Source organism: Brienomyrus brachyistius, chromosome 23 (assembly GCF_023856365.1).
Source record: "Brienomyrus brachyistius isolate T26 chromosome 23, BBRACH_0.4, whole genome shotgun sequence".
NCBI classification, from domain to species: Eukaryota; Metazoa; Chordata; class Actinopteri; order Osteoglossiformes; family Mormyridae; genus Brienomyrus; species Brienomyrus brachyistius.
The window spans coordinates 12,476,186-12,500,759 of record NC_064555.1 but is presented as its reverse complement, the minus strand read 5'-3'; the positions used below and the strand labels follow the sequence as shown (position 1 = coordinate 12,500,759).

Sequence of the window (24,574 nt, the reverse complement as noted above, 5' to 3'; positions counted from 1 at the left end):
AATCCACATCCAGCCCTATAAAGAGGTCCTCTAACTCACAGGGAATAACTTGGGGGTTGGTGGCAGGATTGGCACCCCAGCCACTGGGAAAAAACTCACACTGGTCCATTCAGACTAGTGTGGTGCTGAGGTATCACCTGCCACATGGCTGCACTCAGGTTCTCATCCCTGAGGTAGTTTGTTGTGTGGTGAGTGTGGCAACGCGCTGTGATCTGTGCATTCTCCTTACCTCTACCTTAAATAACTACTACATAATGAGATGTAGAAAAAAATAGTTTCAAAATGAATTTCAAAACTAAAATTATATTAATTCAATAATTTTATTATGTCACTGATGATCCTGTCTTTATGGTAAACATATGAAAAGCAATACAGCGTAATGACAGAATGAATAGCCTCTACGGCGCACACATTCGGGGTGGGATGCTCATCTCTGTGTGTGGAGTTTACATGTTAAGCCAGCGTGCAGGTAACTTTTGCAGCATCATTAGGAGGTGATGTTCAATCATGGAAAAAAAATACCCATAAATCACTTAATGCAAAGCGATCAAACTTTATTAATAAACGCCTAAAATATTACATGTATTTTTTTGACGAAGCGAGCAATTATATTTATTGCTCTACCAATCAACTGTCGAGGGTGAATTTAGAAATAACAACAGAATGCAATGATATAGAAATCTTATAAATTCATATTTTATTCACAACAGGACATATAAAACATATCAAATGTTTAAACTGAGACTTTGCTATTTCATGAAAAATATTGATTCATTTTGAATTTCATGACAGAAACATGTCTCAAAAAAGTTTGGATGGGGGCAATAGGAGGCTGGAAAAGTTAGTGGTACAAAAACTCAACAGCTGGAGGAACAATTTGCAAATAATTATGTCAATTGGCAACAGGTCAGTAACATGACTGGGTATAAAAAGAGCATCTTAGAGTTGCAGTGTCTCTCTGAAGTAAAGATGGGCAGAGGGTCACAATCCCCCTAATACTGCACTGACAAATAGTGAGACAATTTCAGAAAATGTCCTCAGTATAAAACTGAAAAGAGGTTGAAAATATCATCATCTACAGTACATAATATAATAAAAGATTCAGAGAATGTGGAGAAATCTCTGTGCATAAAGGAAAAGGCCAAAAAACCTGGATGCCCGTGATATTTGGGCTTGCGTATCTGGAAAGGCACCATTAATGCTGAAAGGTACATCCAGCTTCTAGAGCAACATGTGCTCCCATCCAGATGGCATTTCTTTCAGAGAAGACCTTGCATTTTCCATGACAATGCCAAACCACACACTGCATCAATCACAACATAATGGATTCATAGAAGAACGGTCCGGGGTACTGAACTGGCCTGCCAGTGGTCCAGATCTTTTACCCACAGAACATTTGGCACATCAAAAAAATACAACACAGAAGACCTAGGATAATTGAGCAAATAGAATCCTGTATGAGACAACAATGGGACAACATTCCTCTCCCAAAAACTCGAGCAACTTATCTCCTCAGTCCCCAGACGTTTACAGACTGTTGTTCAAAGAAGAGAGAATGCCACACAGTGGTAAACATGGCCTTGTCCAAACTTTTTTGAGACGTGTTGCTGCCATGGCATTCAAAATTACCGTATTTTTTAATTTAAATGGTACATTTTCTCAGCTTAAATATTTGATATATTTTTTATGTTTTGTTACGAATAAAACATGGGTTTATGAGATTTCAATATCATTGCATTCTATTATTGTTTACAATGTGCTCAACGTCCCAACTTTTTTTGGAATTGTACACGTTTTTTAAAATTCAAAGGTATTGTCACACAATATAGGCCTACCTAAGCTTTGTAATTGTGCTTCCAACAGAACACGCTAAATATGAATAATTTACACTAACAGACGTATCACGGTTTGCGAAAAGCCCCACCTCGCATAATCTAACAAATAAGGTTTCGTTTTCAATTTCATTTGAAAAAATGGAAGAACGTATCTTGAAAATAGTTTAGCTGTAATTAAATATCAGTGATAAAGATATTTTTGTTTTAAACTGTACAACAACGGTTGCTTGCACTTTCAATACTGCAGCGTCTTTAAATAACGAAAGTCTTTTATTATCGAAATAATCGGGGTTTCGCCCAGTAACAAACTGCTCGCTGACGGCCGTGTGGAATTAGCCTGCCGCGGATTGGAGATTGAAATACGTGTTATCCTGAAAAGTAAATTAGCGTACTGGGAAAAACTAGTTGTAGTTAATATAAAAAGAGTAATTACAAGGATAGCGTATCTAAGATCGGCAAAACTAAATAATCGAAAAAATATGCTGGAGGAATCGCCTGAGCCTTCCTGGCTTTCCGAGGAAGTCAAAACAGGGGTAAGTACAGTAGGCCGACTACATTATATACAGAGTTTTTAAAGAAATATTAAAATTCTGAACGTCTTTATACCATGACGTCTAGAAAAAAAGATGACAATGATGGTTCGTGCAGTACTTATTTTCAAAGAAAACTTTACTTAATTACATTATTTGCATATTTTAATATGCATGTACATTTAACCAGTCTTTGGTTATCAGTGTTTACAGTATATTGTGTGAGAATCTTAGCTTCATTTTTAGCATCATATTGCACCAGTCATGTTTCCCCCGTTTTTTCCAGACCACTATCATAGCCATCGAGTTTGATGGTGGAGTGGTGCTGGGATCAGATTCCCGCGTTTCTGCCGGGTATGTCTCTCTCTCTCTCTCTCCCTCTCTCTCTCTCTCTCTCTCTCTCTCTCTGCTTCTCTTTGTCCATCTCTGTCACTTCAGTGGTTCTTCATGCACCATCTGTATTTACATTAGGGAGTCTGTGGTGAATCGGGTGATGAACAAACTCTCCCCCCTCCATGACAAAATCTACTGCGCTTTGTCTGGTTCTGCTGCTGATGCTCAGACCATTGCAGAGGTTGTCAACTACCAGCTGGATGTGCACAGGTACCTTAGCATCCATACTTGTGGTGTGACCTGCTTGTTCAGTAGCCAGGTGCCAATAAGATATTTTCTCTGTGTATTTCAGCATAGAAATAGGGGAGGAGCCCCTGGTCCGCTCAGCAGCGACTCTGGTGAAGAACATCTCATACAAGTACAAGGAGGAACTGTCCGCTCATCTCATTGTGGCCGGCTGGGACAGGCGGGCGGGGGGGCAGGTCAGTAAGGGAAAAAGAGAAAAAGTCATTTAGCTGCTGTGGTAGTTTGATGAGATTTCTTATTAAATGATGTCCTTTATTTACATAGACTTATATCTCATGGTGATGCAGTGGTTAGCACTGTTGCCTCACACCTCTGGGACCCGGGTTCGAGTCTCCGCCTGGGTCACATGTGTGTGGAGTTTGCATGTTCTCCCCATGTCGTCGTGGGGTTTCCTCCGGGTGCTCCGGTTTCCCCCCACAGTCCAAAGACATGCTGAGGCTAATTGGACTTGCTAAATTGCCTGTAGGTGTGCACGTGTGAGTGAATGGTGTGTGAGTGTGCCCTGTGATGGGCTGGCCCCCCATCCTGGGTTGTTCCCTGCCTCGTGCCCATTGCTTCCAGGATAGGCTCCGGACCCCCTGCGACCCAGTAGGATAAGCGGTTTGGAAAATGGTTGGATAGATGGATGGATGGATGGATATCTCAGACAAAGTCACCTTTTTGTCGTTGTGCGCATGAATAACAAAATGAGGTAGTAGGTCCTCCTAGTGCAAGAATCACACCTAGTAATAGTGATAAAATAGATAATAGAATAAATAACATAACATTTACAGTAAAATAGTGCAACAGTTAGTTTCCTAAGGGGCTGCATAGTTTCCTGAGTAAAAGTTTCATCCAACAAGATATGAGTAACTTTTTGGAGAACAGAAATCCATGTTAGTTTTTATTGTTACTCTCAATTTGCATATCTGTGATGGGTTGGCACCCCAACCTGGGTTGTCCCCTGCCTTTGGTTATAGCAGAGGTCACCAACATGGTGCCCACCGGCACCAGGACGCCCCCAAGGACCACAGGAGTCGCCCGCAGACCTGTTCTAAAAATAGCACAACTCACCAGTGAGCAGCATCTAAAATGTAATTTTATCCTGTTACTATTCTTCTTTAATCACATTTGCATTTATATGGATTTGAAAATGACAATATATAAAAAAATGCATTTAAAACATGTCTATTATACATGAAGTTTAGATAAGTTTAGGAGCGTGTTTCAAAATGGTAGCCCTTTGTATGGCTCAGTACCTGTGAAGTAGCTCTCAGTTTCAAAAAAGTTGGTGACCCCTGGGTTATAGAGTTTTGACCCCCCACGGCCCTGAATAAGGCAATTGGTTACGGAAAAATTAAGGATGGATGGATGGATTTGCATATATTCTAATGTTAAGTTGTTTTTTTCTGAGAAAATGTACATTTTCTGTCAAGATAACTAACTTTAAACATTTTTTTGCCTAAGAGTTTTGTACAGTACTGTGAATACACATAAACATAAACAGACATAGACATACACATAGACATAAACAGACATAGACATACACATATATTTTTATCCCAGTAGTTCTTGCACTGCAGTACTCACACTGACCACTGCCATGCAGCCAGTGGAGTACTGACAGTGGAGGCTCCTTCTCCCAGGTGTTTGTGACCCTGGATGGCCTCCTGTGCAGACAGCCCTTCGCAGTGGGCGGCTCCGGCAGCTCTTACATCTACGGCTTCGTTGATGCTGAGTACCGAGCAGGCATGAGCCGCAGGCAGTGCCAGGAATTTGTCGTCAACAGTGAGTAGCTCCCATCATCCTCTCTTTCCTCTCAGTTCAGTTAGTTTTATCCAAGTTCTTGTATTTGTCATACTACAGACATTGTTTCCAGCTTTTCTTTTTATATATTTTTATTAGTGCTTGCATGCTTACTGTACAAACAGTGGCTAGTTCATTATAACAGTGGTGTACAGAAAAGCTTCTATGAACACACAGCTTGTCCAACTGTAAAGCAGTACTGGAGGCAAAAGTGCATCCTACCTGCTAGCTAGGTGTACCTAATAAAGTGGTCATGGAGAGTGTTTTTGTGTGTGTGTGTGTGTGTGTGTGTGTGTGTGTGTGTGTGTATCTGTGTCTGTGGACTAGGTTTATATGACATTGTGTGGACCAAATGTCTCCCACAATGTAATAAAAACCTGATATTTTTATGTTATGGGGATCATTTTTCAGGTATGTGAATGTAAAAATTTCATATTTTGTTTGGTTACTTATGGTTAAGGTTAGGGCTGGGTAGGTGTCAAGGTCATGATGCTGGGATGAGAATTTTCCCCATATAAATGAATGGAGAGTCCCCACAAACCTGTGCATGCGTGTGTGTATTTAATTCTATACTGGTTGACCTGTACATTATCTTGATTTTTTGCTTTTACAATCACAAAAACATAATACTGTTATAATGCCCTGTAAGCAGCACAGTACAGTAGTTTTATCCATTTGTCTCCTGTCCCCAGCTCTGTCTTTAGCCATGAGCAGAGATGGCTCCAGTGGAGGTGTGGCCTACATCGTAACTATCGACAAGAAGGGAACAGAGGAGAAGTGCATTCTGGGAAATGAGCTGCCCACTTTTTTTGACAATTGAGGTCAAAAAGATACTGATTTCCTTACGGAGACCGAGTGTGGTTATTTTACTCTAACTATGCAATAAGAGATGTCGACGAACACAGTGGCCAACAGCTTCCATGTGTACATGAACCAGCTTCACTGGTAGGCAGTTATATGCAGTGTTCCTTGAAGTGAAATACAAAAAACTGCTGATTTTAAACAATAAATATTCTTGTACATCAAAATTGCTTTAATTTTTCATTTTAGATTTGTATCAAATTGAAACTGCAACAAACACCATTTGGACATATGAGGAATGGAATGTTTAGGGATTTAACATCTACTTTGACATACCAGGTATATTTCTAAGAGGGATGGAATAATGGAGAAATCATGCACCCAGCAAAGGCTTATCCGGTAAAGGGTGACACTGAACCAGTAGCCTATCCCAGGAAACAAAGGGCACGAGGGAGTGGGCATCCTCGATTGGATGCCAGTCCATCAGAGGGTACACGCACACACACACACTCTGATACACCAGTTAGCATAACTGTTTGCTTTTGGGCTGAAGGAAGAAACCAGGATACCTCAGGGGACAGCTGTGCAATATGGTAAGAACATGGTAAGAACATGTAAACACCACACACAAAACATCCTGTCCTACAGCTGTGAGACCCACTGTGATGAAAGCTAATAAAACAAAAAATATCCGTGAAATATCCTGGAAACCTCGTTATTATTATATAATTTATTATTATTATTGTTGTTGTTAAGAACAATAATAATAGCCATTATTAATAATCAAAATTGACATAACTAAGCTAAATATAGGAAATTGCATTTAATGTGTAATATAAATTAGTCAATACTGATCTGAATGCAAAGCGCCACACTGTGGACGAACTTTATGTACGATTGCAGAATTTATGCAGTAAACGGATACCAGCATCTGGCCGGGTTTACTTTTCATGCAAAGAAAGAATTACAAATATAGTTACAGGTAAAAATAAATAAATAAATAATAGAAGAATAGTTCATTAGGAGACCGCGATACGTAAGTCAAAGTTTCAATTTGACTTCAATTCGCAAAGGGTAATTTTCAGAACGAAATCGAAAGTAAAAGAACCGTTTTCATGCATTGTATTTGCGGACCGAGAACAGGTAAGCATCACATTCACACCTCCCAAATATAAATAAAACAACGGCATTAAAACACACTTAAAATATTAGCATAAAAAATTCTAGTAAGAAATGTGTTGTATGGGATGGTTTCGTGTGGTATGGTGATTTCCTTAACAAGGGAGACCATGAAGTCTAAATTAAAAGTAAAGTTTAACTCATTTTAATGACAATGTTTACGGAAACAAAATAGTACATTTATTAAGTTATTTTTTTCCTTATTAATAGCTATAGTAACTCAGCATTTAAATGAACGTTGCCATGTGAGCTTACTGAAAGTATTTTCTCCTTCTATTTCGTACAGGTCTTATGAGTCTGGTTCTTCCAAAAGCGCACCATGCATACCGCTGTTTCATACACAGCCGCAGTCTGCTTTGACGCAGCTTTATTTTACCTTCTGGGCTGTGGAGCTGCTCCGTTGCTCCCTTTGTTTGGCAGTAACGATGTCGCAGTACTGCTGGCGTTTCTGTGGTCTGCGGCTGCGATCAGATGGGGGCTGATCTGCAGCCTGTGGCTCCCCGCCGTAGATCAGACCTCCAGACCGGTGATGAGGCGCTGGGCGGCGGTTCACTGTTTCCTCGGCTCGGTGTATGAGAGCGGCCGGTTAACGGCGTTCGGTGGTCCGCTGGAAACGGGGATCGGCCCCCTCGGCAGTCCGGGATTCACATTTTTAACCTCCATAGCAGCCGCTGCTGCCTGTATGTGTTGGGAGGTCGCGTTCCCTGACACTAACGGGGAAGACAATGGAAAAGATAAAAAGCAGAAAGCACGTGTGTTATTCATGAGAGTGATCAGCTTCTGTAAACCTGACTACCTGCTTCTTCTGGTTGCCTTCGTCTTCCTCTCCCTGGCTGTTCTGTGTAAGTCTACATTAACCCGATTGATACATTTATGAGGCCATGCACACTCATGCGGAACTCGTCTGATTTTACGTTTTCGTATTTGTTCCAGGTGAAATGTTTATTCCCTATTACACTGGGAAGGTAATTGACATCCTTGGAGCTCAGTATCACTGGCACGACTTCCTGACAGCGATATTCTTCATGGGACTTTTCTCAATCGGCAGGTTAGTAACTTACACACAGCAGCGTCACAGCTACTGTAATAAGCGCCTGAGCTTACAGTGCAGCCAGAGACTGTAGAGGTACATTTCTGCAAATCCACATTTATTTTTATTAGCTGATAGATATTTTCAAGTAATAAATTATAAACCATGTTTCATCACTAAAGGAAACACAGAGACTTTTGTAGAGGCTAGTGCTCAAAGGTTAAAAAAAGAGGGGCGCTTGAAATAATTTGAGAAAAAGGGGCAGGTGCCCAGTCAACCCCCCTCCCCCCACTCATGTGCCTGAAAAGAAAGGACTTAAAGAAAAGCAGAACATACCATTAACCCTACATTCATGTAGCAGACACTTTAATACAAAGCGATGAACAATTGAGACAGAAAGGCCAACTAGTTCCTGGAGCAGTTTGGGTTAAGGGTCTTGCTCAAGAGTCCATTGGCAAAGTCTCTCAGCCAACTATTGTTAAGGGCGGCAGGGTGGCGCAGTGGTTAGTGCTGCTGCCTCACAGTAAGGTCCTGGGTTTGATCCCAGGTCAGGTGTACGACCTTTCTGTTCATGTGGGTTTACACCAGGGGCTCCGGGTCCTCCCCCAGTCCAAAAATGTGCACGATAGGTTAATTGGTGACTTTAAGTTGGCCCCATAATTGGTGCGGTGTGTTGGTTCCCAGGATAGGCTCTGATCCCCCTGTGACCCCAGTTGGGATTAAGTGGTTATGGTGATGGATGGATGGATGAATGGAATATAATTCTTCATGCAACATCTTGCATGTACTGAATAAGTGGTTAGAAGTCAGTTGTTCCTACCAAAAGAGCACAGATTTGCAAATTATTTAAATAACTAATCGGGGAAAACTGGAAGTTAAACCCTGGTTCTGTCCTGATCACTGATATTTAAATTAAATCACCACTGGAACTGGACTGTAACCGACTTTCCCTTTGCCGTCCCTCAGCTCGCTCTCCTCAGGCTGCCGTGGGGGCCTCTTCATGTGCGCCATCAATAGCTTCACCAGCAGAATGAAAGTCAAACTCTTCGGTTCCCTGGTGCGCCAGGAGATTGGCTTCTTCGAAACAACTAAAACTGGTAACTTCCATACCATAACAGAGCATGCTGTGTTACATATGACTGTGCAGGTTTTAATGTAGTTTGTTGTGAGGACAGATATGTACCTCTGTAGCAAGTGAATGATCTGTAGCAATGCTGAATGTATTTACATGTGATTAGATATGAAAAGCACACAAATTAATTGAATAAACATCTTAAACCATAGTCTGGCTGCACATTGACTTATTGAAATATCCTAAGTAGGCAAAGTTGTGTGGTAATCAAAATAGCAATAAAAACAGCAAAACCAAATTATCTATTTTGATACAATATTGTGGTGCATGATTATTCCCCAACAGGGGACATCACATCCAGGCTGTCCATGGACACCAATCTGATGGCACGCACGGTGGCCCTGAACGTCAACGTCCTGCTGAGGACCCTGATCAAGACGCTGGGCATGCTGTCTCTGATGTCCAGCCTGTCCTGGAAGCTGACCGTGCTCATGCTTATGGAAACACCGATCACTGGCCTTCTGCAGAACATCTACGACACATACTACCAGGTACAGTTACTAACTCCTAGGCATTTGGACTCAGTTTCACCTTATTCCAATATTATATTAACGCAAACTCAATACTAAACATGATTCCCAAGTTTTTTACCTCCTCTCTCTTTATAACCTTTAGTGCTCATTGTAAAATGCCAAAATAATTGGCAAATCAGTACAATAATGTAAACTGTACTAATGTTTCACTTGCCTTACAGAGGTTGTCTAAGGAGGTGCAGGACTCCATAGCCAGAGCGAACGATGCGGCGGGCGAGGCGGTGGCGGGCATTAGGACCGTGAGGAGCTTCAGTGCAGAGCAGAGAGAGGCCTCGCGCTATAGCGACAAGCTGACAGACACTCACAGCCTGAAGACGCGCAGGGACACTGTCAGAGCCGTATACCTGCTGCTACGAAGGGTATGATTAATTTCCTTATTACCATAGTTCACCAAGTACACAGTCAGAGAATGAGAAGCTTTTGAAATAAATGAACTATTCATCAATGATGTACTGATTGTGGAGCACAACTTGGCATGACTGTCACTTCTGACTTGTACTCAAACAAAAGTCACCATTCCACTGATTTAAAGTAGCGATACTTTGTAGCATATTGTCATTAATTTTCAATTGCATTCAATAAATGTATTTTCAGCTGACAGGGCTGGGCATGCAGGTTGCCATACTGTATTATGGTAGAAGGTTCATCCAGTCTGGCCAGATGAGCACAGGAAACCTGGTGTCCTTCATCCTCTACCAGACAGACCTGGGACGCAACATCAGGGTAGGTCTGAACTCCAGATTGAGGAACTTGCCTATAGCAAACAATTTTATTAGTTTGTTAACAAGAGCAGAATATATCTAAGAGCAGAACCAGGATGGATACTCTGAGCTAATATCTATCTTGCTTGCTGATTTCCTCTGCATCAGACTGACATCAGTGTGTCGACCTTGTTTATCAGACGCTGATTTACATCTTTGGTGACATGCTGAATTCGGTGAGTGCAGCCGGCAAGGTGTTTGAGTACCTGGACAGGAAGCCCCAGGTGAGCACAGACGGGACCCTGCAGCCGGACCCCCTGAGAGGACACGTCCAGCTCCGCAACCTCACCTTCTCCTACCCTACCCGCCCTGACGAACCTGCCCTACAGGTAAATAAACCCTCCATTTGGTTCTGTGAGAGATGTTAAACCTATCCCAGATAGCATAGGGCACACGGCAGGCTAACACCGCGGATGGGAGTGCAGGACAAACATTAGGGGCGATTTAGAAACACCAATTCACTTAATTGCATGTCTTTGAACTTGGAAGAAACTGAACGTGAGGAAACCTACGAAGCAGAAGGAGAACATATAAGCTCCTCAGATGCAAAGTGGGATTCAAACCCACAACCATGCAGGTGTGAGATAACAGTGGTACCCATTCAGCTATGGGGGTTAATCGGCCAGCAAGTTGTTTTCATTCTTGTCTTCAAAGCATTAAACCATTGCGGTATTTATGGTGAATGAAGAATAGCTTAAGAAGAATCCAGTTATATGAACTGTTTACCAAACTGTTTTCAACTTTTTCCATATGGCCCCCCCTTTGCTGTCACAGGGTCTCTCCCTGGAGCTGAAGCCAGGACAGGTGACTGCGCTGGTGGGGCCGTCCGGTGGGGGGAAGACCACCTGTGTGAGTCTGCTGGAGGGATTCTACCAACCGCAGGGGGGGGAGATTCTGCTGGATGGGAAGCCGCTGCACAGCTACCAGCACAAATACCTGCACAGCAAGGTAAGCGCACAGTCAGCACAGGCAGGAGCTGTGCGCCACCTAACGTCACTACAGACGCCGGGGGCCACGGCAGAAGCTCTGATCCGCTCCTGTCCCCGTCTGCCCCCGACAGGTAGCGATGGTCGGTCAGGACCCAGTGCTCTTCTCGGGCTCCGTCAGAGACAACATCGCCTATGGCCTGAAAGACTGCCCCCTGGAGGTGGTGCAGGAGGCTGCACGGAGAGCCAACGCTCACGGCTTCATCAGTCAGCTGGAGCACGGCTATGACACAGGTACGCCTGACTCAAAGTCACATTCAGACATAGATTGATAGTCAGGTATGTAAACATCGTGTTAACTCACAAAGAACCATGCAGCAGTTATAAGGTGGAAAGGGGTTTTTGGTAACCAGCCCCGTATGCATTCCAGATGTAGGGGAGCGGGGGGGGCAGCTCTCCGGGGGCCAGAAGCAGCGCATCGCCATCGCCAGAGCTCTGATCAGAGAGCCACAGGTGCTGATCCTGGACGAGGTCACCAGCTGCTTGGATGTGGAGAGTGAACACGCGGTACGGTCATAGTGCTGCTTCTCGTGTTTAAAGAGCCGGTTCCATTAAAAAATAAAATAAATAAAATGAAGGTAATTCTGCTAAAATACAGATTACATATTGTGACCATTAACAATTAGCTGATCCATTACTTTGAAGGCTTGTTACTAATGTAGCATTTTAGTAATGTGGTAATAAGGTAATATTGCATTTTCCCTTATTTAACATGATCATCATCTTCTAGATCCAGCAGGCCTTGGCTGACCGTCCTACACAGACCCTGCTGATTATTGCTCATCGGCTTAAGACGGTGGAGAGGGCAGATCAGATCTTTTTGATTGATAAGGGGGAAGTACTGGAGAGGGGGACTCACCAGGAGCTGATGGACAAGAAGGGGAGTTACTACAGGCTCAGAGAGAAGATCTTTACTGAGAATGGCGAAGAGCACTGACCTCATTAACTACTGAACGGTACACTGAGAAGTCACCTTTACAGCCACACATAGATTCTCAATAGAATAAACATTGAGTCAGTCAAAAAAAATTGAATTGTGAAAAAGGAAGATTAAGGAAAGCAGAATGTTTTGACATGGCCTGCAGTCACCTGACCATAACCCCACTGAGCTGTTTTGGGATTAAATGGATAGAAAGCTGAAGGCTACACAGCCAACGAGTTCCGATCATTTAGCCTGTTTTTATTACATAGTTGGTCATTTGTTTGTTTCCATTAATTGCTATTCTGTACCTGTTTTCTTTGGTGGCACTGAGCATCCTTAAACATAGGAAGCTCCAACTGTTCAAAATCATTTTTCCGGGTGTATAGAAATTCATACCGATTCTTTACAACTCAGCCATGCAAAGCAGAAAAAATGTTGTATGCCCATGTAATTTAATTGTTTGTATCTATGTAGAAATAAATGTACATATTTTTCTTATTTTAAATCGGTTTTGTGTTATTAATAATAAAAAAAAGAAGAATGGGTTTAAATGCAACATCTATTCGGATCATAGAAAATCAACAAATGAGATTATTAGCAGGGCACAGGTATAAACATGCTTGGTAATTTCATTCTGAACAGTTCCTAAACTGAACACATGACGTATTCATCTCTGCATATCAACAGAAAGTCCCAGCATGCTTAGGGTATGCGTATGCAGATAAAAAACTAAACATATTAGGATTATCTCAAATTTTATTCTAGTGATATATCATTAATAACATTATATTTCATATTTAAATATCCCCGTTCCAACTCCCCTTATCCCCATCTAACTGGGGTGTTTTCTGTTTGTGTTGTTTCCGCTCATTAACCCTTGGAAACTACACAAAACCGCGTTTTCGTCCCAGATTATCAGATAACGTGCAAATATAATATAAGGCGCATTGGATGTTTCAGCGTTTTATAACAAATGTTCTCTGAGCACAAATGTTAATACAGCATCAAAAATACACAACGCTCAGTATGACCATGTGTGGATATTAAAATAGTACCGACCGCATATATATATAAGGAGTGACAGTGCAGGCACAGGCTGACCATTTAGTCTGAAAACTTCCAACATAAATCATGCAAAATAATAATGATAATTAAATTAAAGTGACTAATTGCTAAACATATCACTCAAGCCTGAACTCAATCTGGGACGACGGACCGCTGCGGCCGGAGCGTGACAGATAATCACGTGACTGCTGGTTACAGCCGGCAACTTCCGGCTTTTTCTGGCAGGTTAGCTCACAGTAAAACAGAACGATAATATCATACAAAATAGATTAAAGTATGCAGCTAAATGTTAGCTAGTTAAAACACGGGTTTTAATATACCTAATTTAATTGTCTGATCGTCTGTCGTGTTTCCCTTTGCGCGTATGGAAACCCAGAGTGAAACTAGTTGTCAGTGTTTGAGTCCTGACTAAGGTAAGGATGTTATTGGACCCCAAGGTAGGGTTTTTAATGCAAGCTTTGGCTTCGTGTTTGAAATGTTTAAACTATTCAGACCTTCGTGCAAGGTGATGGGAGATAATTACCTTGGGGTAATTCTTCATGGTTTATTCAAGCTCTATATTGACTTGTCGATCATTGTGGACGGGACAGCAGTTATAAAGTCTTTCAACAGATTCTCAGGCCTTAACTTCAGACATTTGAATAATGCACCAGAAACGTTTTTTTAAATACCTCTGCCGAGGTTTAGGCACGATTCAGTCTTTCCTAATCAGGGCTGCCAACCCTCCGGCATCTGGCATGACACTCACACTTTCAGTGTCTCACGCCCACACAAGAAATCTTATGGCAAATAGGTTTATAATATAATAAGATTAGCTACATCAAAAACTTTGGAGTAGTTTGCAAACACTACAGACTATTTACAAGGTAATAAAACTGCTGCATACTGTAAATGCCTCTCAAATTGAAAATCTCATGCCAGCCAGCTGACCAAAGTTGGCAGCCCTGCCTAATGGATTCCAGTTTGTTGTGATCTGACCATTCCATGCAACATTTTTTGCAACCCAGACCCTGCAAAACTGCAGGTACATAATTCACTAAATAAACTTTTAAGTGTTTTTTAAGCACTTCTGAGCTTTGGTGTGGCAGCTTTTACAGTGTCCCGCTATACAGGGATGATTTCTGAAGGGTGCTGAATATTTTCAGCTAACACAGATTTTATTCTGTTCCAACCTTAGTCTGCTCTTGGTGGTGTCTGGCTGACATGACTGCCCAGCCAAGCAGACCTGAAACAGACACACACGTCTGTTTGTTAAATAATAATCCATCTGCCTATCATAACTGCTTATGCAGTGCTGGCTTACCATCCCAAGAAGGTCAGCAAAACAGTCAACAAGACTGTTAAACACAGAGAAAAATCCCAGCTAAGCAACATATATAACAGCTAATACGAGATTCAGAAAGTTTCAGTATTCAGTAGTACCATCATCAACTGAGCCACTTTTTTCTCTTGCTACTGACCATCTTCAAAGGTTTATTGCAACTAATGCTTATTCCAACACAGTCTGAAAGTTTAAGATGAAGTAGTGATTAAGTATTGAAAAGCAACAATGTATGGCAAGGTCAACTGAAATAAACGCCCATTTACACTTACAATAGTTTTTATTTTACAGGTTTCCTTGTCCTTGGAAGTGACTTCATTATATGGGCTTTATGAGCTCGGTCCATCCAAAAGCGCACCATGCATACCGCTGTTTCATACACAGCCGCAGTCTGCTTTGACGCAGTTTTATTTTACCTTCTGGGCTGTGGAGCTGCTCCGTTGCTCCCTTTGTTTGGCAGCAACGATGTCGCAGGACTGCTGGCGTTTCTGTGGTCGGCGGCTGCGATCAGATGGGGGCTGATCTGCAGCCTGTGGCTCCCCGCCGTGGATCAGACCTCCAGACCGGTGATGAGGCGCTGGGTGACGGTTCACTGTTTCCTCGGCTCTGTGTATGAGAGCGGCCGGCTAGCGGTGTTCGGGGGTCCGCTGGAGACGGGGATCGGCCCCCTCGGCAGTCCGGGATTCACATTTTTAACCTCCATAGCAGCCGCTGCTGCCTGTATGTTTTGGGAGGTCGCATTCCCTGACACTAACGGGGAAGACAATGGAAAAGGTAAAAAGCAGAAAGCACGTGTGTTATTCATGAGAGTGATCAGCTTCTGTCAGCCTGACTACCTGATTCTTCTGGGGGCTTACATCTTCCTCTTCCTGGCTGTTCTGTGTAAGTAACTTATATTTTATGTAGAAGATAAATTTAACATTTTATTTGTGCTTCTTAATAATTGCTGTCACTTTATATGAAGTGTGAATATTTTTCACATTAAACTACATCTGACACAACAGCATGTCACACATGAACTGCTTAATGATGTTTTTTGGGTAACTGAAATAATCTGATATTAATGTCACATTTTGCAGTTGAGCTTTTTGCTCTTTTACAAACTGGGAAGCTGATTGACTCGCTGGGTGTCGAACATCAGCGGCACAAGTTCCCGTCTGTCCTCCTCTCGATGGGACTCTTCTCATTTGGCAGGTTAGTGACTTTGGCAATTAACACCACCTAATATTTGCTTTGCTTTTCCATCATTTTGGCTGGATGTTTGAAGGATACATATGGAAACACTTTGACCAATCAGTCTCTGGTCCTACTATAGTGTGGTTTTTTAAAATTTGTGTTATTTCCAAATTACGCAGTGTGACCTGCCTGCCTATAGCTTGTGCCGCCCTGGTTGCGCCCCAGTCCTGCCCTTTGGCTGCTGGTCCCCTGTTGGAGCGTGACCGTGAGCTTTCCCCTTGCGGTCTTTCAGCTCGGCCTTCACAGCGGCCCGCGAGGGCTTCTTTAGCTGCGCCATCAGCAGCTTCTCCCGCAGAATCAAACTGAAGCTCTTCCATTCCTTGGTGCGACAGGAAATCGGCTTTTTCGACTTGACTAAAACCGGTCTGTACTGCAAAGTGTTTTATATTATATGGAGAAGCTCTAAATGCAGACTTATGCTGGTGCTTTATAAAGCAAAATGCCCTTTTTAAATTCTAACCATTAATAATTTTCTTTATAATTTGCCTCTTTCAAAAAAGCTAGTTGAGTATATGCATGCATATTTTTAAATCAGAATTCACTTTATTTCCTAGGGACACCAACATGCGCTAGGAATTTGTCTTGGCGCTATTAGTGCATGCATTCACCAACAACAGGATAAGTCTATAAGACTGTAAACCTGCGATGTGAAATCCATGCATTCCTTAAATGGTCTTTGGTATTGGTTGTTATGAACTTGAAATTCAGAGCCATTTACTCAGTGGTTTGTGCGGTTCAGGGTAATGTGCTTCTCTGTAAGGTGTGAATTTGACCTACAGGGGACATCTCCAGCAGGCTGTCCACGGACACCAACCTTACAGGACGAGCAGTTTCTTTGAGCATCAACCTCTTGCTGAGAAGCCTGATTGAATTTCTGGGCATAGCATTCGTCATGTTGAGCCTGTCCTGGAAGCTGACCTTATTGGTGTTGATGGAGATGCCCCTCAATAGCCTGCTACAGAGCGTCTACAATATCTACTTCCAGGTGCGTGTAAACAAAGGCAAATGCTCAGCTTTCAGCATGGAGATACAGGCACTGATAGAATGCAGCAGCTGAGATGTGAAGGAATGTTTGCTTCCTGTTTGTACTGCGATATATTTCTTGTAGTTTGCTTAATGACCCAATAAGAGTAAGTAATACTGGAGTAGGCAATGGAGTACCTGGTGACATACTGCAAAACCTAAGACATACCAGTCCTTGTGGTGGACAAGCTACCTACGTTAGATACAACATAGGTGGTGTTCAGCCAAAAAAATACCTATAGTACACTGAAGTAGGGTAGCAGACATGATTAAGCATGTTCTCCTAAATGCATGCAAATGACTTGGTTTCTTCCTGGATTGACTGCAGAGATTTTCGAAGAGAGTGCATGACTCCTTGGCCCGAGCAAACGACGCGGTCGGTGAGGCGGCAGCGGACATTAGGACAGTGAGGAGCTTTAGGGCGGAGCATGTGGAGGCCCGGTGCTATGGCGACAGGCTGATGGTCGTCCACAAGCTCAGGATTCGCAGAGAAGCTGTCAGGGCCGTCCACATGCTCATGAGGAAGGTATAAGTGACTTTGTATCCTTAGTCCTGCAGGAGGAAAGTGTGGCTGTCATTTTCAGGCATGGTGTTTGCAGTGTAGTAGTACAGGGTTGATTTGCTTGTAAGAGCTGGTGATCTTTACAAAATCAGTGGTGATCTTTGCAAAATCAGTGGTGACCATAATGTAGGAATAAACACAGGGAGCAGCATCAGTGTTACAGTTGATTGGGCAGTTCTAAATTATCCAGTGAGATAATGACCCAAAATGCACTCTATCAGGACTGACATATAGCAAAAACAGAAATGTGAGGAAGCATTTTAGTAATGACCTGGCCTGCATGTAGATTAATCTGTGGGATTCATTTGGCTGAAGAATCAAAGACACTATGAAACACTCTGCCTCTCAGAACTGCTGGAAATGAATGTCGGATGACGTTTTTTGTGGAGGATAATGTTTATTCACAGAAAAATTGCAGCATTTCACACACTTCAAACCTTTGACTGGTACTATGCATGCATTTTGTTTTCTTTCCTCATGTCAAAGAGCCTTTTCTGTGGCTGTTTGAAACCCTCAGGTGACGGATCAGGGCCTGTGGCTCGTCATGCTCTACTCCGGCATAAAGCTGATCGAGTCTGGGCACATGAGCACAGGGACCCTGGTCTTCTTCATGTTCTACCAGAGGGACCTAGGAAACAGAATCAAGGTACCTGAAGATGCTTCTGTTCAAAGAGTGGACCCTGTGAAAATTATCACCATTAATTTCTGTTGGATGGCAGATGATCTACTATAATGTTTTGTAATAAATACTGATACTGAATTATCAAGCCAGGCTTTTGTCACATCATTATTGTGGCAGAATTTAACCTGTATTTCAATCATCGCATTAAAATTTATCAACAGAGCATAAGAAATTGATTCAGGGATTGATTCAGGAACAGTCATTTTCTGTTTTTATGTGCTCACACACATTATACACACACACACACTATAGTTAACCGTTTAACAGTTAGCGACCCTGGCTTTATGTATTCTGGTTGTCCAATTTAGCAGTTGTTAGTGTTACAAACCTTTAATATTGAAATGAATCACTCACTTAGTAAATAACCAGGCAAAAAAACTGATGCTTTTTGACACAATTAAATGGAAATTAGAGCAATTAATAAAGACTAAATTCATCTTTTGTTTTTTAAACGGTAAGTTGCTGTATGTCGTATATGATTGCATTTCTTCTTTTATTCTGTGTCCCCTGACTCCTCCCCCCCATGTCTCCTGTGTTTGTCAGACCCTGATTTACATCTTTGGTGACGTGCTGAACTCTGTTAGTGTAGCGGAGAAGGTGTTTGAGTACCTGGACAGGAAGCCCCAGGTGAGCACAGACGGGACCCTGCAGCCGGACACCCTGAGAGGACACGTCCAGCTCTGCAACCTCACCTTCTCCTACCCCTCCCGGCCTGAGCTGCCTGTACTACAGGTAAACTAACACTGTGTTTCACATGTACTTGTGATAATGTTATATGATCGGTTTCCGACTTGTACTGTATGACCCCCCTGCCCTTTGCTGTTACAGGGTCTCTCCCTGGAGCTGAAGCCAGGACAGGTGACTGCGCTGGTGGGGCCGTCCGGTGGGGGGAAGACCACCTGTGTGAGTCTGCTGGAGGGATTCTACCAACCGCAGGGGGGGGAGATTCTGCTGGATGGGAAGCCGCTGCACAGCTACCAGCACAAATACCTGCACAGCAAGGTAAGCGCACAGTCAGCACAGGCAGGAGCTGTGCGCCACCTAACATCACTACAGACGCCGGGGGCCACAGCAGAAGCTCTGAGCCGCTCCTGTCCCCGTCTGCCCCCGACAGGTAGCGATGGTCGGTCAGGACCCAGTGCTCTTCTCGGGCTCCGTCAGAGACAACATCGCCTACGGCCTGAAAGACTGCCCCCTGGAGGTGGTGCAGGAGGCTGCGTGGAGAGCCAACGCTCACGGCTTCATCAGTCAGCTGCAGCACGGCTATGACACAGGTGGGTCATTCCATTGGAAATGAACACATTCCCAAAAGGGTTATTTTTGTATTGTCCTGTTAAGTCCCTTAGGAGTGCTTATTCTTAAGCATCTTATTTACATTGTTTAATTATTCGTAACATTTTATAGTTACGCAGTTTTTACCTGTTTTGTCATTCAGTCTCTCAATGGGCATAAACTCTCTCCATGAATAGGCTGGTTGCTGGCGTGGTGTTAAGAGTCAACATAGCTAGATAAACATCCATCACAAACACAACTAAACTTTCCTTCACAAAAAAATCAAACAGTGGCCATGAAGTGGAAACAGGCTTTCAGCCTGGTAACCAGTCCTATGTGTGTTTCAGATGTAGGGGAGCGGGGGGGGCAGCTCTCCGGGGGCCAGAAGCAGCGCATCGCCATCGCCAGAGCTCTGATCAGAGAGCCACAGGTGCTGATCCTGGACGAGGTCACCAGCTGCCTGGACGCGGAGAGCGAACACGCGGTACGGTGGAGGAGGAGCTTCGGTCACGGTTTAAGCGCTACTGCCATGTTTGCTTGTCAGATCATATTAACAATGTGGTGAATATGCATCATTGTTTAAACCAGTGTTTCCTAATCCAGTCCTCAGGGACCCACAGACAGTCTATGTATAAATGTGGACCTTCTGTCAGGGAGCTTGGAGGGAGCAAAAACATGGACTGGCTGTCAGGGAGCTCGGAGGGAGCAAAAACATGGACTGGCTGTCAGGGAGCTCGGAGGGAGCAAAAACATGGACTGGCTGTCAGGGAGCTCGGAGGGAGCAAAAACATGGACTGGCTGTCAGGGAGCTCGGAGGGAGCAAAAACATGGACTGGCTGTCAGGGAGCTCGGAGGGAGCAAAAACATGGACTGGCTGTCAGGGAGCTCGGAGGGAGCAAAAACATGGACTGACTATTGGTCCCCGAAGACCGGATTGGGAAACGTTGACTTAAACCCTTAACATTAATCCTGTTTTTTGGGTTCTAGGTCCTGCAGGCTCTGGCCAATCACCCCACCCAGTCCATACTGATTATTGCTCATAGGCTGAAGACAGTGCAGAGGGCAGATCAGATCTTTCTGATTGATCATGGGGTTGTTGTAGAGAGGGGCACTCATCTGGAGCTGATGGGCAAGAAAGGAAAGTACTACAGACTTCAGGAGAAGGTCTTCATGGAGGAAAGTCCTGGCTAATGCAAGCATACGTTAGTCACAAATGTTGCAAAGATGTATATTTTATTAATGTATCGGCTTATATTTTTGGATAAATTGTAAACCCCAATCTCATTCGATAGCTGTGTCTGTTTACTTTATAATGACAGCTGAAATGCTCCCATACTGAAAGCGGAAGATAAATCGTGTCAGACATTTTTCCATGTGAAATGTGACCTTGTAACCAAAAAAAACTGAAAAGAAAAATAGAGAATCATTAGGACAAAAATCTGTAATTTCAGTAGAGGTGTGTATGCATTTTATATCCTATATAAAGGACGGATGGAAGCTGAAAATTGCCAGAAAGCATTTTTGATTATTTCTGTGGGAAACACGCCTTTGCTTTATTGGGTTGTGATTGTTGTGATCACACAAACATGCAAAAATGTAAATTGTACCATGTCAGTTACCAAAATAGCCCTATTACATAATATCCTCTTATATTTATTTTGACTGAGATACGACCCAACATGTTCTAAGAACAAAAAGGTGAACGGTTTGCTTAATTTTGTCCAGGATGAAGAGTCTGATGAAGGGATATGTTTGGTACTTACCATACCGTCCCTCCTGGGGAAAACTCCACACGTTTGTTTGCTCGTGCTGCAGATTACAGCATGACTCGATCCCCCCCTGCAGGAGATCCTCACCCGCAGTGAGACGGCACCCATTTTGTCACCAAACCTTTATTCCCGCAGCGTTCACAAGATGCCGGACGGCGAGCCACGAGTTTATGGAATATTAGAAATTTTAAATATTAGACTTTTTCTTTGGTAACCAAATCTGTAATAAACTTATTTTAAAGCACTCAAAAGCCTTCTTCAGATTCGATTGTCATTCCTTCACCATATTCAGTTGTCATGTCCTTTGAAAACATGCAGGCTGCATTGTATTTGAAAACACAGAGTTAAATAATTGTGGCTGTTTGTGTGTGTTTACTGAACCCCTGGCAGGTAGCTGGTTGGTCAGGACCCCGTGCTCTTTTCGGGCATTAACCAGATATTTATGAAACCTTCCCATCACCAAAAGTCCCGGTTCAGGGGTTGAAGGTTCGTTTTACAGCCTGGCGCTGGGTATTCACCGTGTTTATACATGTAAAGTTCCTGGCTGTGGTCTGCAGGGGCGTCGTCACAGTGTGGGTGAAAGACCGTGAGCTTCACCAGCACACTGACAGTACAGCGCTAATCTCCATTCAGTGGCACAATGCTGTTATAACACTGAATCTCTACAGGAACGCCTTCATCACAGGCAATTCTTACTGACAAGGTACAGATGGTGTTTCAGTACCGGGGGATATTGTCATATAACTAACCTTTTATACACATTTTTTAAGCATAAATGCTGCAGTCAGCAGTGGTATTAATGACGGCTACTATGTGAGAAGGAAAACTAACACAGGACTGTGTCTTGGTCTGTGGACTGGGTATCTGGATGGTTACTGGTTCAAATCCCACAGCCAATAACTTTATCATTGTTAGTCCCTTAACCCACACTGCTCCAGGGTTGCTGAGTGCTGGCAGACCCTGCTCTCTGATCCGAAGCTTGCTTGACAACCACTGGCCCAGGCCATAGGATATGATAACATAGTAATAAGAGAGGTAAGGAGCATGCACTGATTACAGTGCGGTGCCATACCCCCCACACGACAAACCACCTCAAGGATGAGAACCTGAGTGCAGCCATGTGGCAGGTGATACCTCAGCACCAAACAATTCCAAATGGACCAGTGTGAGTTTTTTCTCAGTGGCTGGAGTGCCAATCCTGCCACCAACCCCCAAGTTATTCCCTGTAAGTTAGAGGACTTCTTTATAGGGCTGGATGTAGACTAACATCATGCCCAGGACAAAGCAATTGCAGGTTAAGGGCCTTGCTGAAGGGCCCAACAGAGCAGAATCACTCCAGGCATTCACAGGATTCGAACCAGCAACCTTCTACTTGCTGGTACAGATCCCTAGCCACCACACCACCTGTTAAGTAATATAGTAATAAGATAAAAAGGTTATTGTGTGAAAGGATCTCAAACCACAATAACTCGCCATTCTTATAACCATTGTTATATAATTGGTGTTATACATCCAGAGAACATGAAGCAGTGGGGTTCATCCCCAATCACACGAGGAGCTTCTCTCACCCAGGCTGCTAACACATTAAAAGCTCACTTAGCGTCAGATCCAGTGAAATCCTGTTACCCTCACGTTCTTGCCAGGTTGTGACAAGATCAAAAGCTGAGTACACGGATATTTCCCTCCATCACACAGTATTCCTAGCATACAGAGCCGCACACCATTAGAATGTAATGAGTCTGAGGAGCTATTTTTTGTGTCAGTGTTGGCTGTAGTTAGGCGTCCAGGAAACACGGGTTAGCTTTGTTAGCTCAGTTATGTGGATACAGGTATGAAAAAGACAATGGTGTTTCTGCAATCTGACATCAACATTGTTTTGTGTGTTTTTATTTTAGAAATCGAAAGCCTGCTCTGGTCCACATTGTTGTTGATTTTGTGTGTGTGTGTGTGTGTGTGGGCGGGGCTGGGAGCCTGCCTGCACTTGTTATGAAATAAAGAGTTTGGTATTTACCGACTACCAAACCAGCCTCACCGGAAAACCCCATGCAGTCATAGCCGCTCTGCCTGTCAGTCTGGCGGCATGTTTGGCCGCACCATATCTCGCGGCGATACAGCAGCCCTGGGCTTGATCACCCCCTACAGGAGATCGACGGCATTGGGTGGTGGGGGGGGAGTGAGGCGAGGCACAGCCGCCATTTCAACACCAAAATGGCGCTTCCACAGCCTTCACAAAATGTCGGACTGTGAGTCAATGCTTACACCTGAGACTTTGATGATGAAGATGATTTATTTATATATATATATATATGTGTGTGTGTGTGATATGTATTTATTATATCAAGAATAATAAACTGGCAAACATGGTCATATAGGTCACCCACCTACCCAACGAGTTAAGCGTTCATTTGTCGTGTGCCAGTCCTCACACCCAGCTGTTGTCCTTCCGTGACCCAGCGTCCATTTTGTTCTGGACCTGCACTTAGCTTTCCCCGCCCTGACACCAAAATGGCCGTCTGTTGTTTCTCGTCTCTGCCCCCCTCCCCCCCCCAACTCGCTTTTGTTAATCCCCTTCCCACTCCTGTCCTCATATAAAGTCACTGTTCCTTCCACCCAATGTTCTGTGACGTATGAGTTTATTTGTTATGTGATCTGGTGGAAGTCCTACAGGGACTGACATTTGATTTAAAATGGGAATTCGATGCCCAAAAAAGTGCCTGCGTGTGGCACGGGTGAGGTGGGGGTTGTGTAACGCTTACAGTTTAGCTGGCAGGGACTCAGCATCACGCTGGAAAGCCCCGGGTGCCAGTCTCCCTTACTTTCCCTTTCACTCTCCCCCCTCCATACAGAAGCTCTGCCCTCCGAGTCTGTCTCTGAAATTAAAATCCAACTGTGCACGCGCTCATCTTCCTAACGCGGCGACTTTCTCTACATTAATTTGTGCTTCTAGAGTCATGTCTCTCTGCAATAACGGGAAGGACTCAAAATACATACATGCACATATCACATTATAAAATGATGATAGTTCTGAATTATATATTTAAAGTTATTTCATGTGTGTGGCACTGATGCCTCACACCTCCAGGATTGGTGGCTTGATTCCCACCTGTGTGGAGTTCGTATGTCGTGCATGTTTTGCCCATGTTGTGACCATCAGGCATACCAGACATTTTCCCCATGGGGATGTGGGCCAGCAAAGTGTATCGTAGGGATTCCCCAGATAGCCAAATTGTATTTCTGGGCAAAACTTACCATGGGAGATCCCCCCCTCCTCCAAGCTTGGCAAAATTTACGTGGGGGCCTAAGGGACCCCGAAGTGCAGCCCTGGTTGTGAGGGACCTACCCCCCCCCCCCCCCCAGTTCAAAGGCATGCAGCCATGTGAATCGATGACACTGTGCTACACAGTGTATATGGACTAGCATCCTGTCCTGGGTGAGCCCCCGCCTTTGGCCAGTGCTCTCTGCAGCTCACTGAGGGGTGGGGGGGGCAGGGTTAAAGCTTGCTGGGGGGGTG

General features: G+C 43.7%; 2 protein-coding genes across 2 annotated transcripts; both read left to right on the top strand.

The window, feature by feature from the left end:
- Positions 1 to 1,925: 1,925 nt before the first annotated feature.
- Positions 1,926 to 5,881, top strand: psmb9a (proteasome 20S subunit beta 9a). Its single transcript, XM_048994162.1, has 6 exons — positions 1,926 to 2,368; positions 2,652 to 2,719; positions 2,837 to 2,968; positions 3,051 to 3,180; positions 4,630 to 4,771; positions 5,482 to 5,881. Exons 1-6 carry the CDS (start codon positions 2,315 to 2,317, stop codon positions 5,607 to 5,609), a joined length of 654 nt encoding a protein of 217 aa, XP_048850119.1. The 5' UTR covers positions 1,926 to 2,314; the 3' UTR covers positions 5,610 to 5,881.
- A 1,132-nt stretch (positions 5,882 to 7,013) lies between these two features.
- Positions 7,014 to 21,314, top strand: tap2a (transporter associated with antigen processing, subunit type a). Its single transcript, XM_048993998.1, has 22 exons — positions 7,014 to 7,611; positions 7,703 to 7,817; positions 8,766 to 8,896; positions 9,217 to 9,422; positions 9,626 to 9,823; positions 10,059 to 10,187; positions 10,366 to 10,554; positions 11,000 to 11,173; positions 11,286 to 11,445; positions 11,582 to 11,718; positions 11,942 to 12,146; positions 14,856 to 15,401; positions 15,599 to 15,713; positions 15,988 to 16,118; positions 16,535 to 16,740; positions 17,107 to 17,304; positions 17,858 to 17,986; positions 18,566 to 18,754; positions 18,851 to 19,024; positions 19,137 to 19,296; positions 19,642 to 19,778; positions 20,282 to 21,314. The coding sequence occupies exons 1-22, from the start codon at positions 7,089 to 7,091 to the stop codon at positions 20,483 to 20,485; spliced, it is 4,356 nt and encodes a 1,451-aa protein (XP_048849955.1). The 5' UTR covers positions 7,014 to 7,088; the 3' UTR covers positions 20,486 to 21,314.
- The last annotated feature ends 3,260 nt before the right edge of the window (positions 21,315 to 24,574 follow it).

What these genes read in the sequence shown, in the direction of transcription:
- psmb9a (XM_048994162.1), top strand. Translation starts at nt 2,315, where the DNA reads ATGCTGGAGGAATCGCCTGAGCCTTCCTGGCTTTCCGAGGAAGTCAAA. An exon ending in CCGAGGAAGTCAAAACAGGG is followed by an intron (nt 2,369 to 2,651) that starts GTAAGTACAGTA and finishes CGTTTTTTCCAG; the next exon opens with ACCACTATCATAGCCATCGA. An exon ending in GATTCCCGCGTTTCTGCCGG is followed by an intron (nt 2,720 to 2,836) that starts GTATGTCTCTCT and finishes TATTTACATTAG; the next exon opens with GGAGTCTGTGGTGAATCGGG.
- tap2a (XM_048993998.1), top strand. Translation starts at nt 7,089, where the DNA reads ATGCATACCGCTGTTTCATACACAGCCGCAGTCTGCTTTGACGCAGCT. An exon ending in TATACCTGCTGCTACGAAGG is followed by an intron (nt 9,824 to 10,058) that starts GTATGATTAATT and finishes ATGTATTTTCAG; the next exon opens with CTGACAGGGCTGGGCATGCA. An exon ending in GCAGCACGGCTATGACACAG is followed by an intron (nt 19,297 to 19,641) that starts GTGGGTCATTCC and finishes TGTGTGTTTCAG; the next exon opens with ATGTAGGGGAGCGGGGGGGG.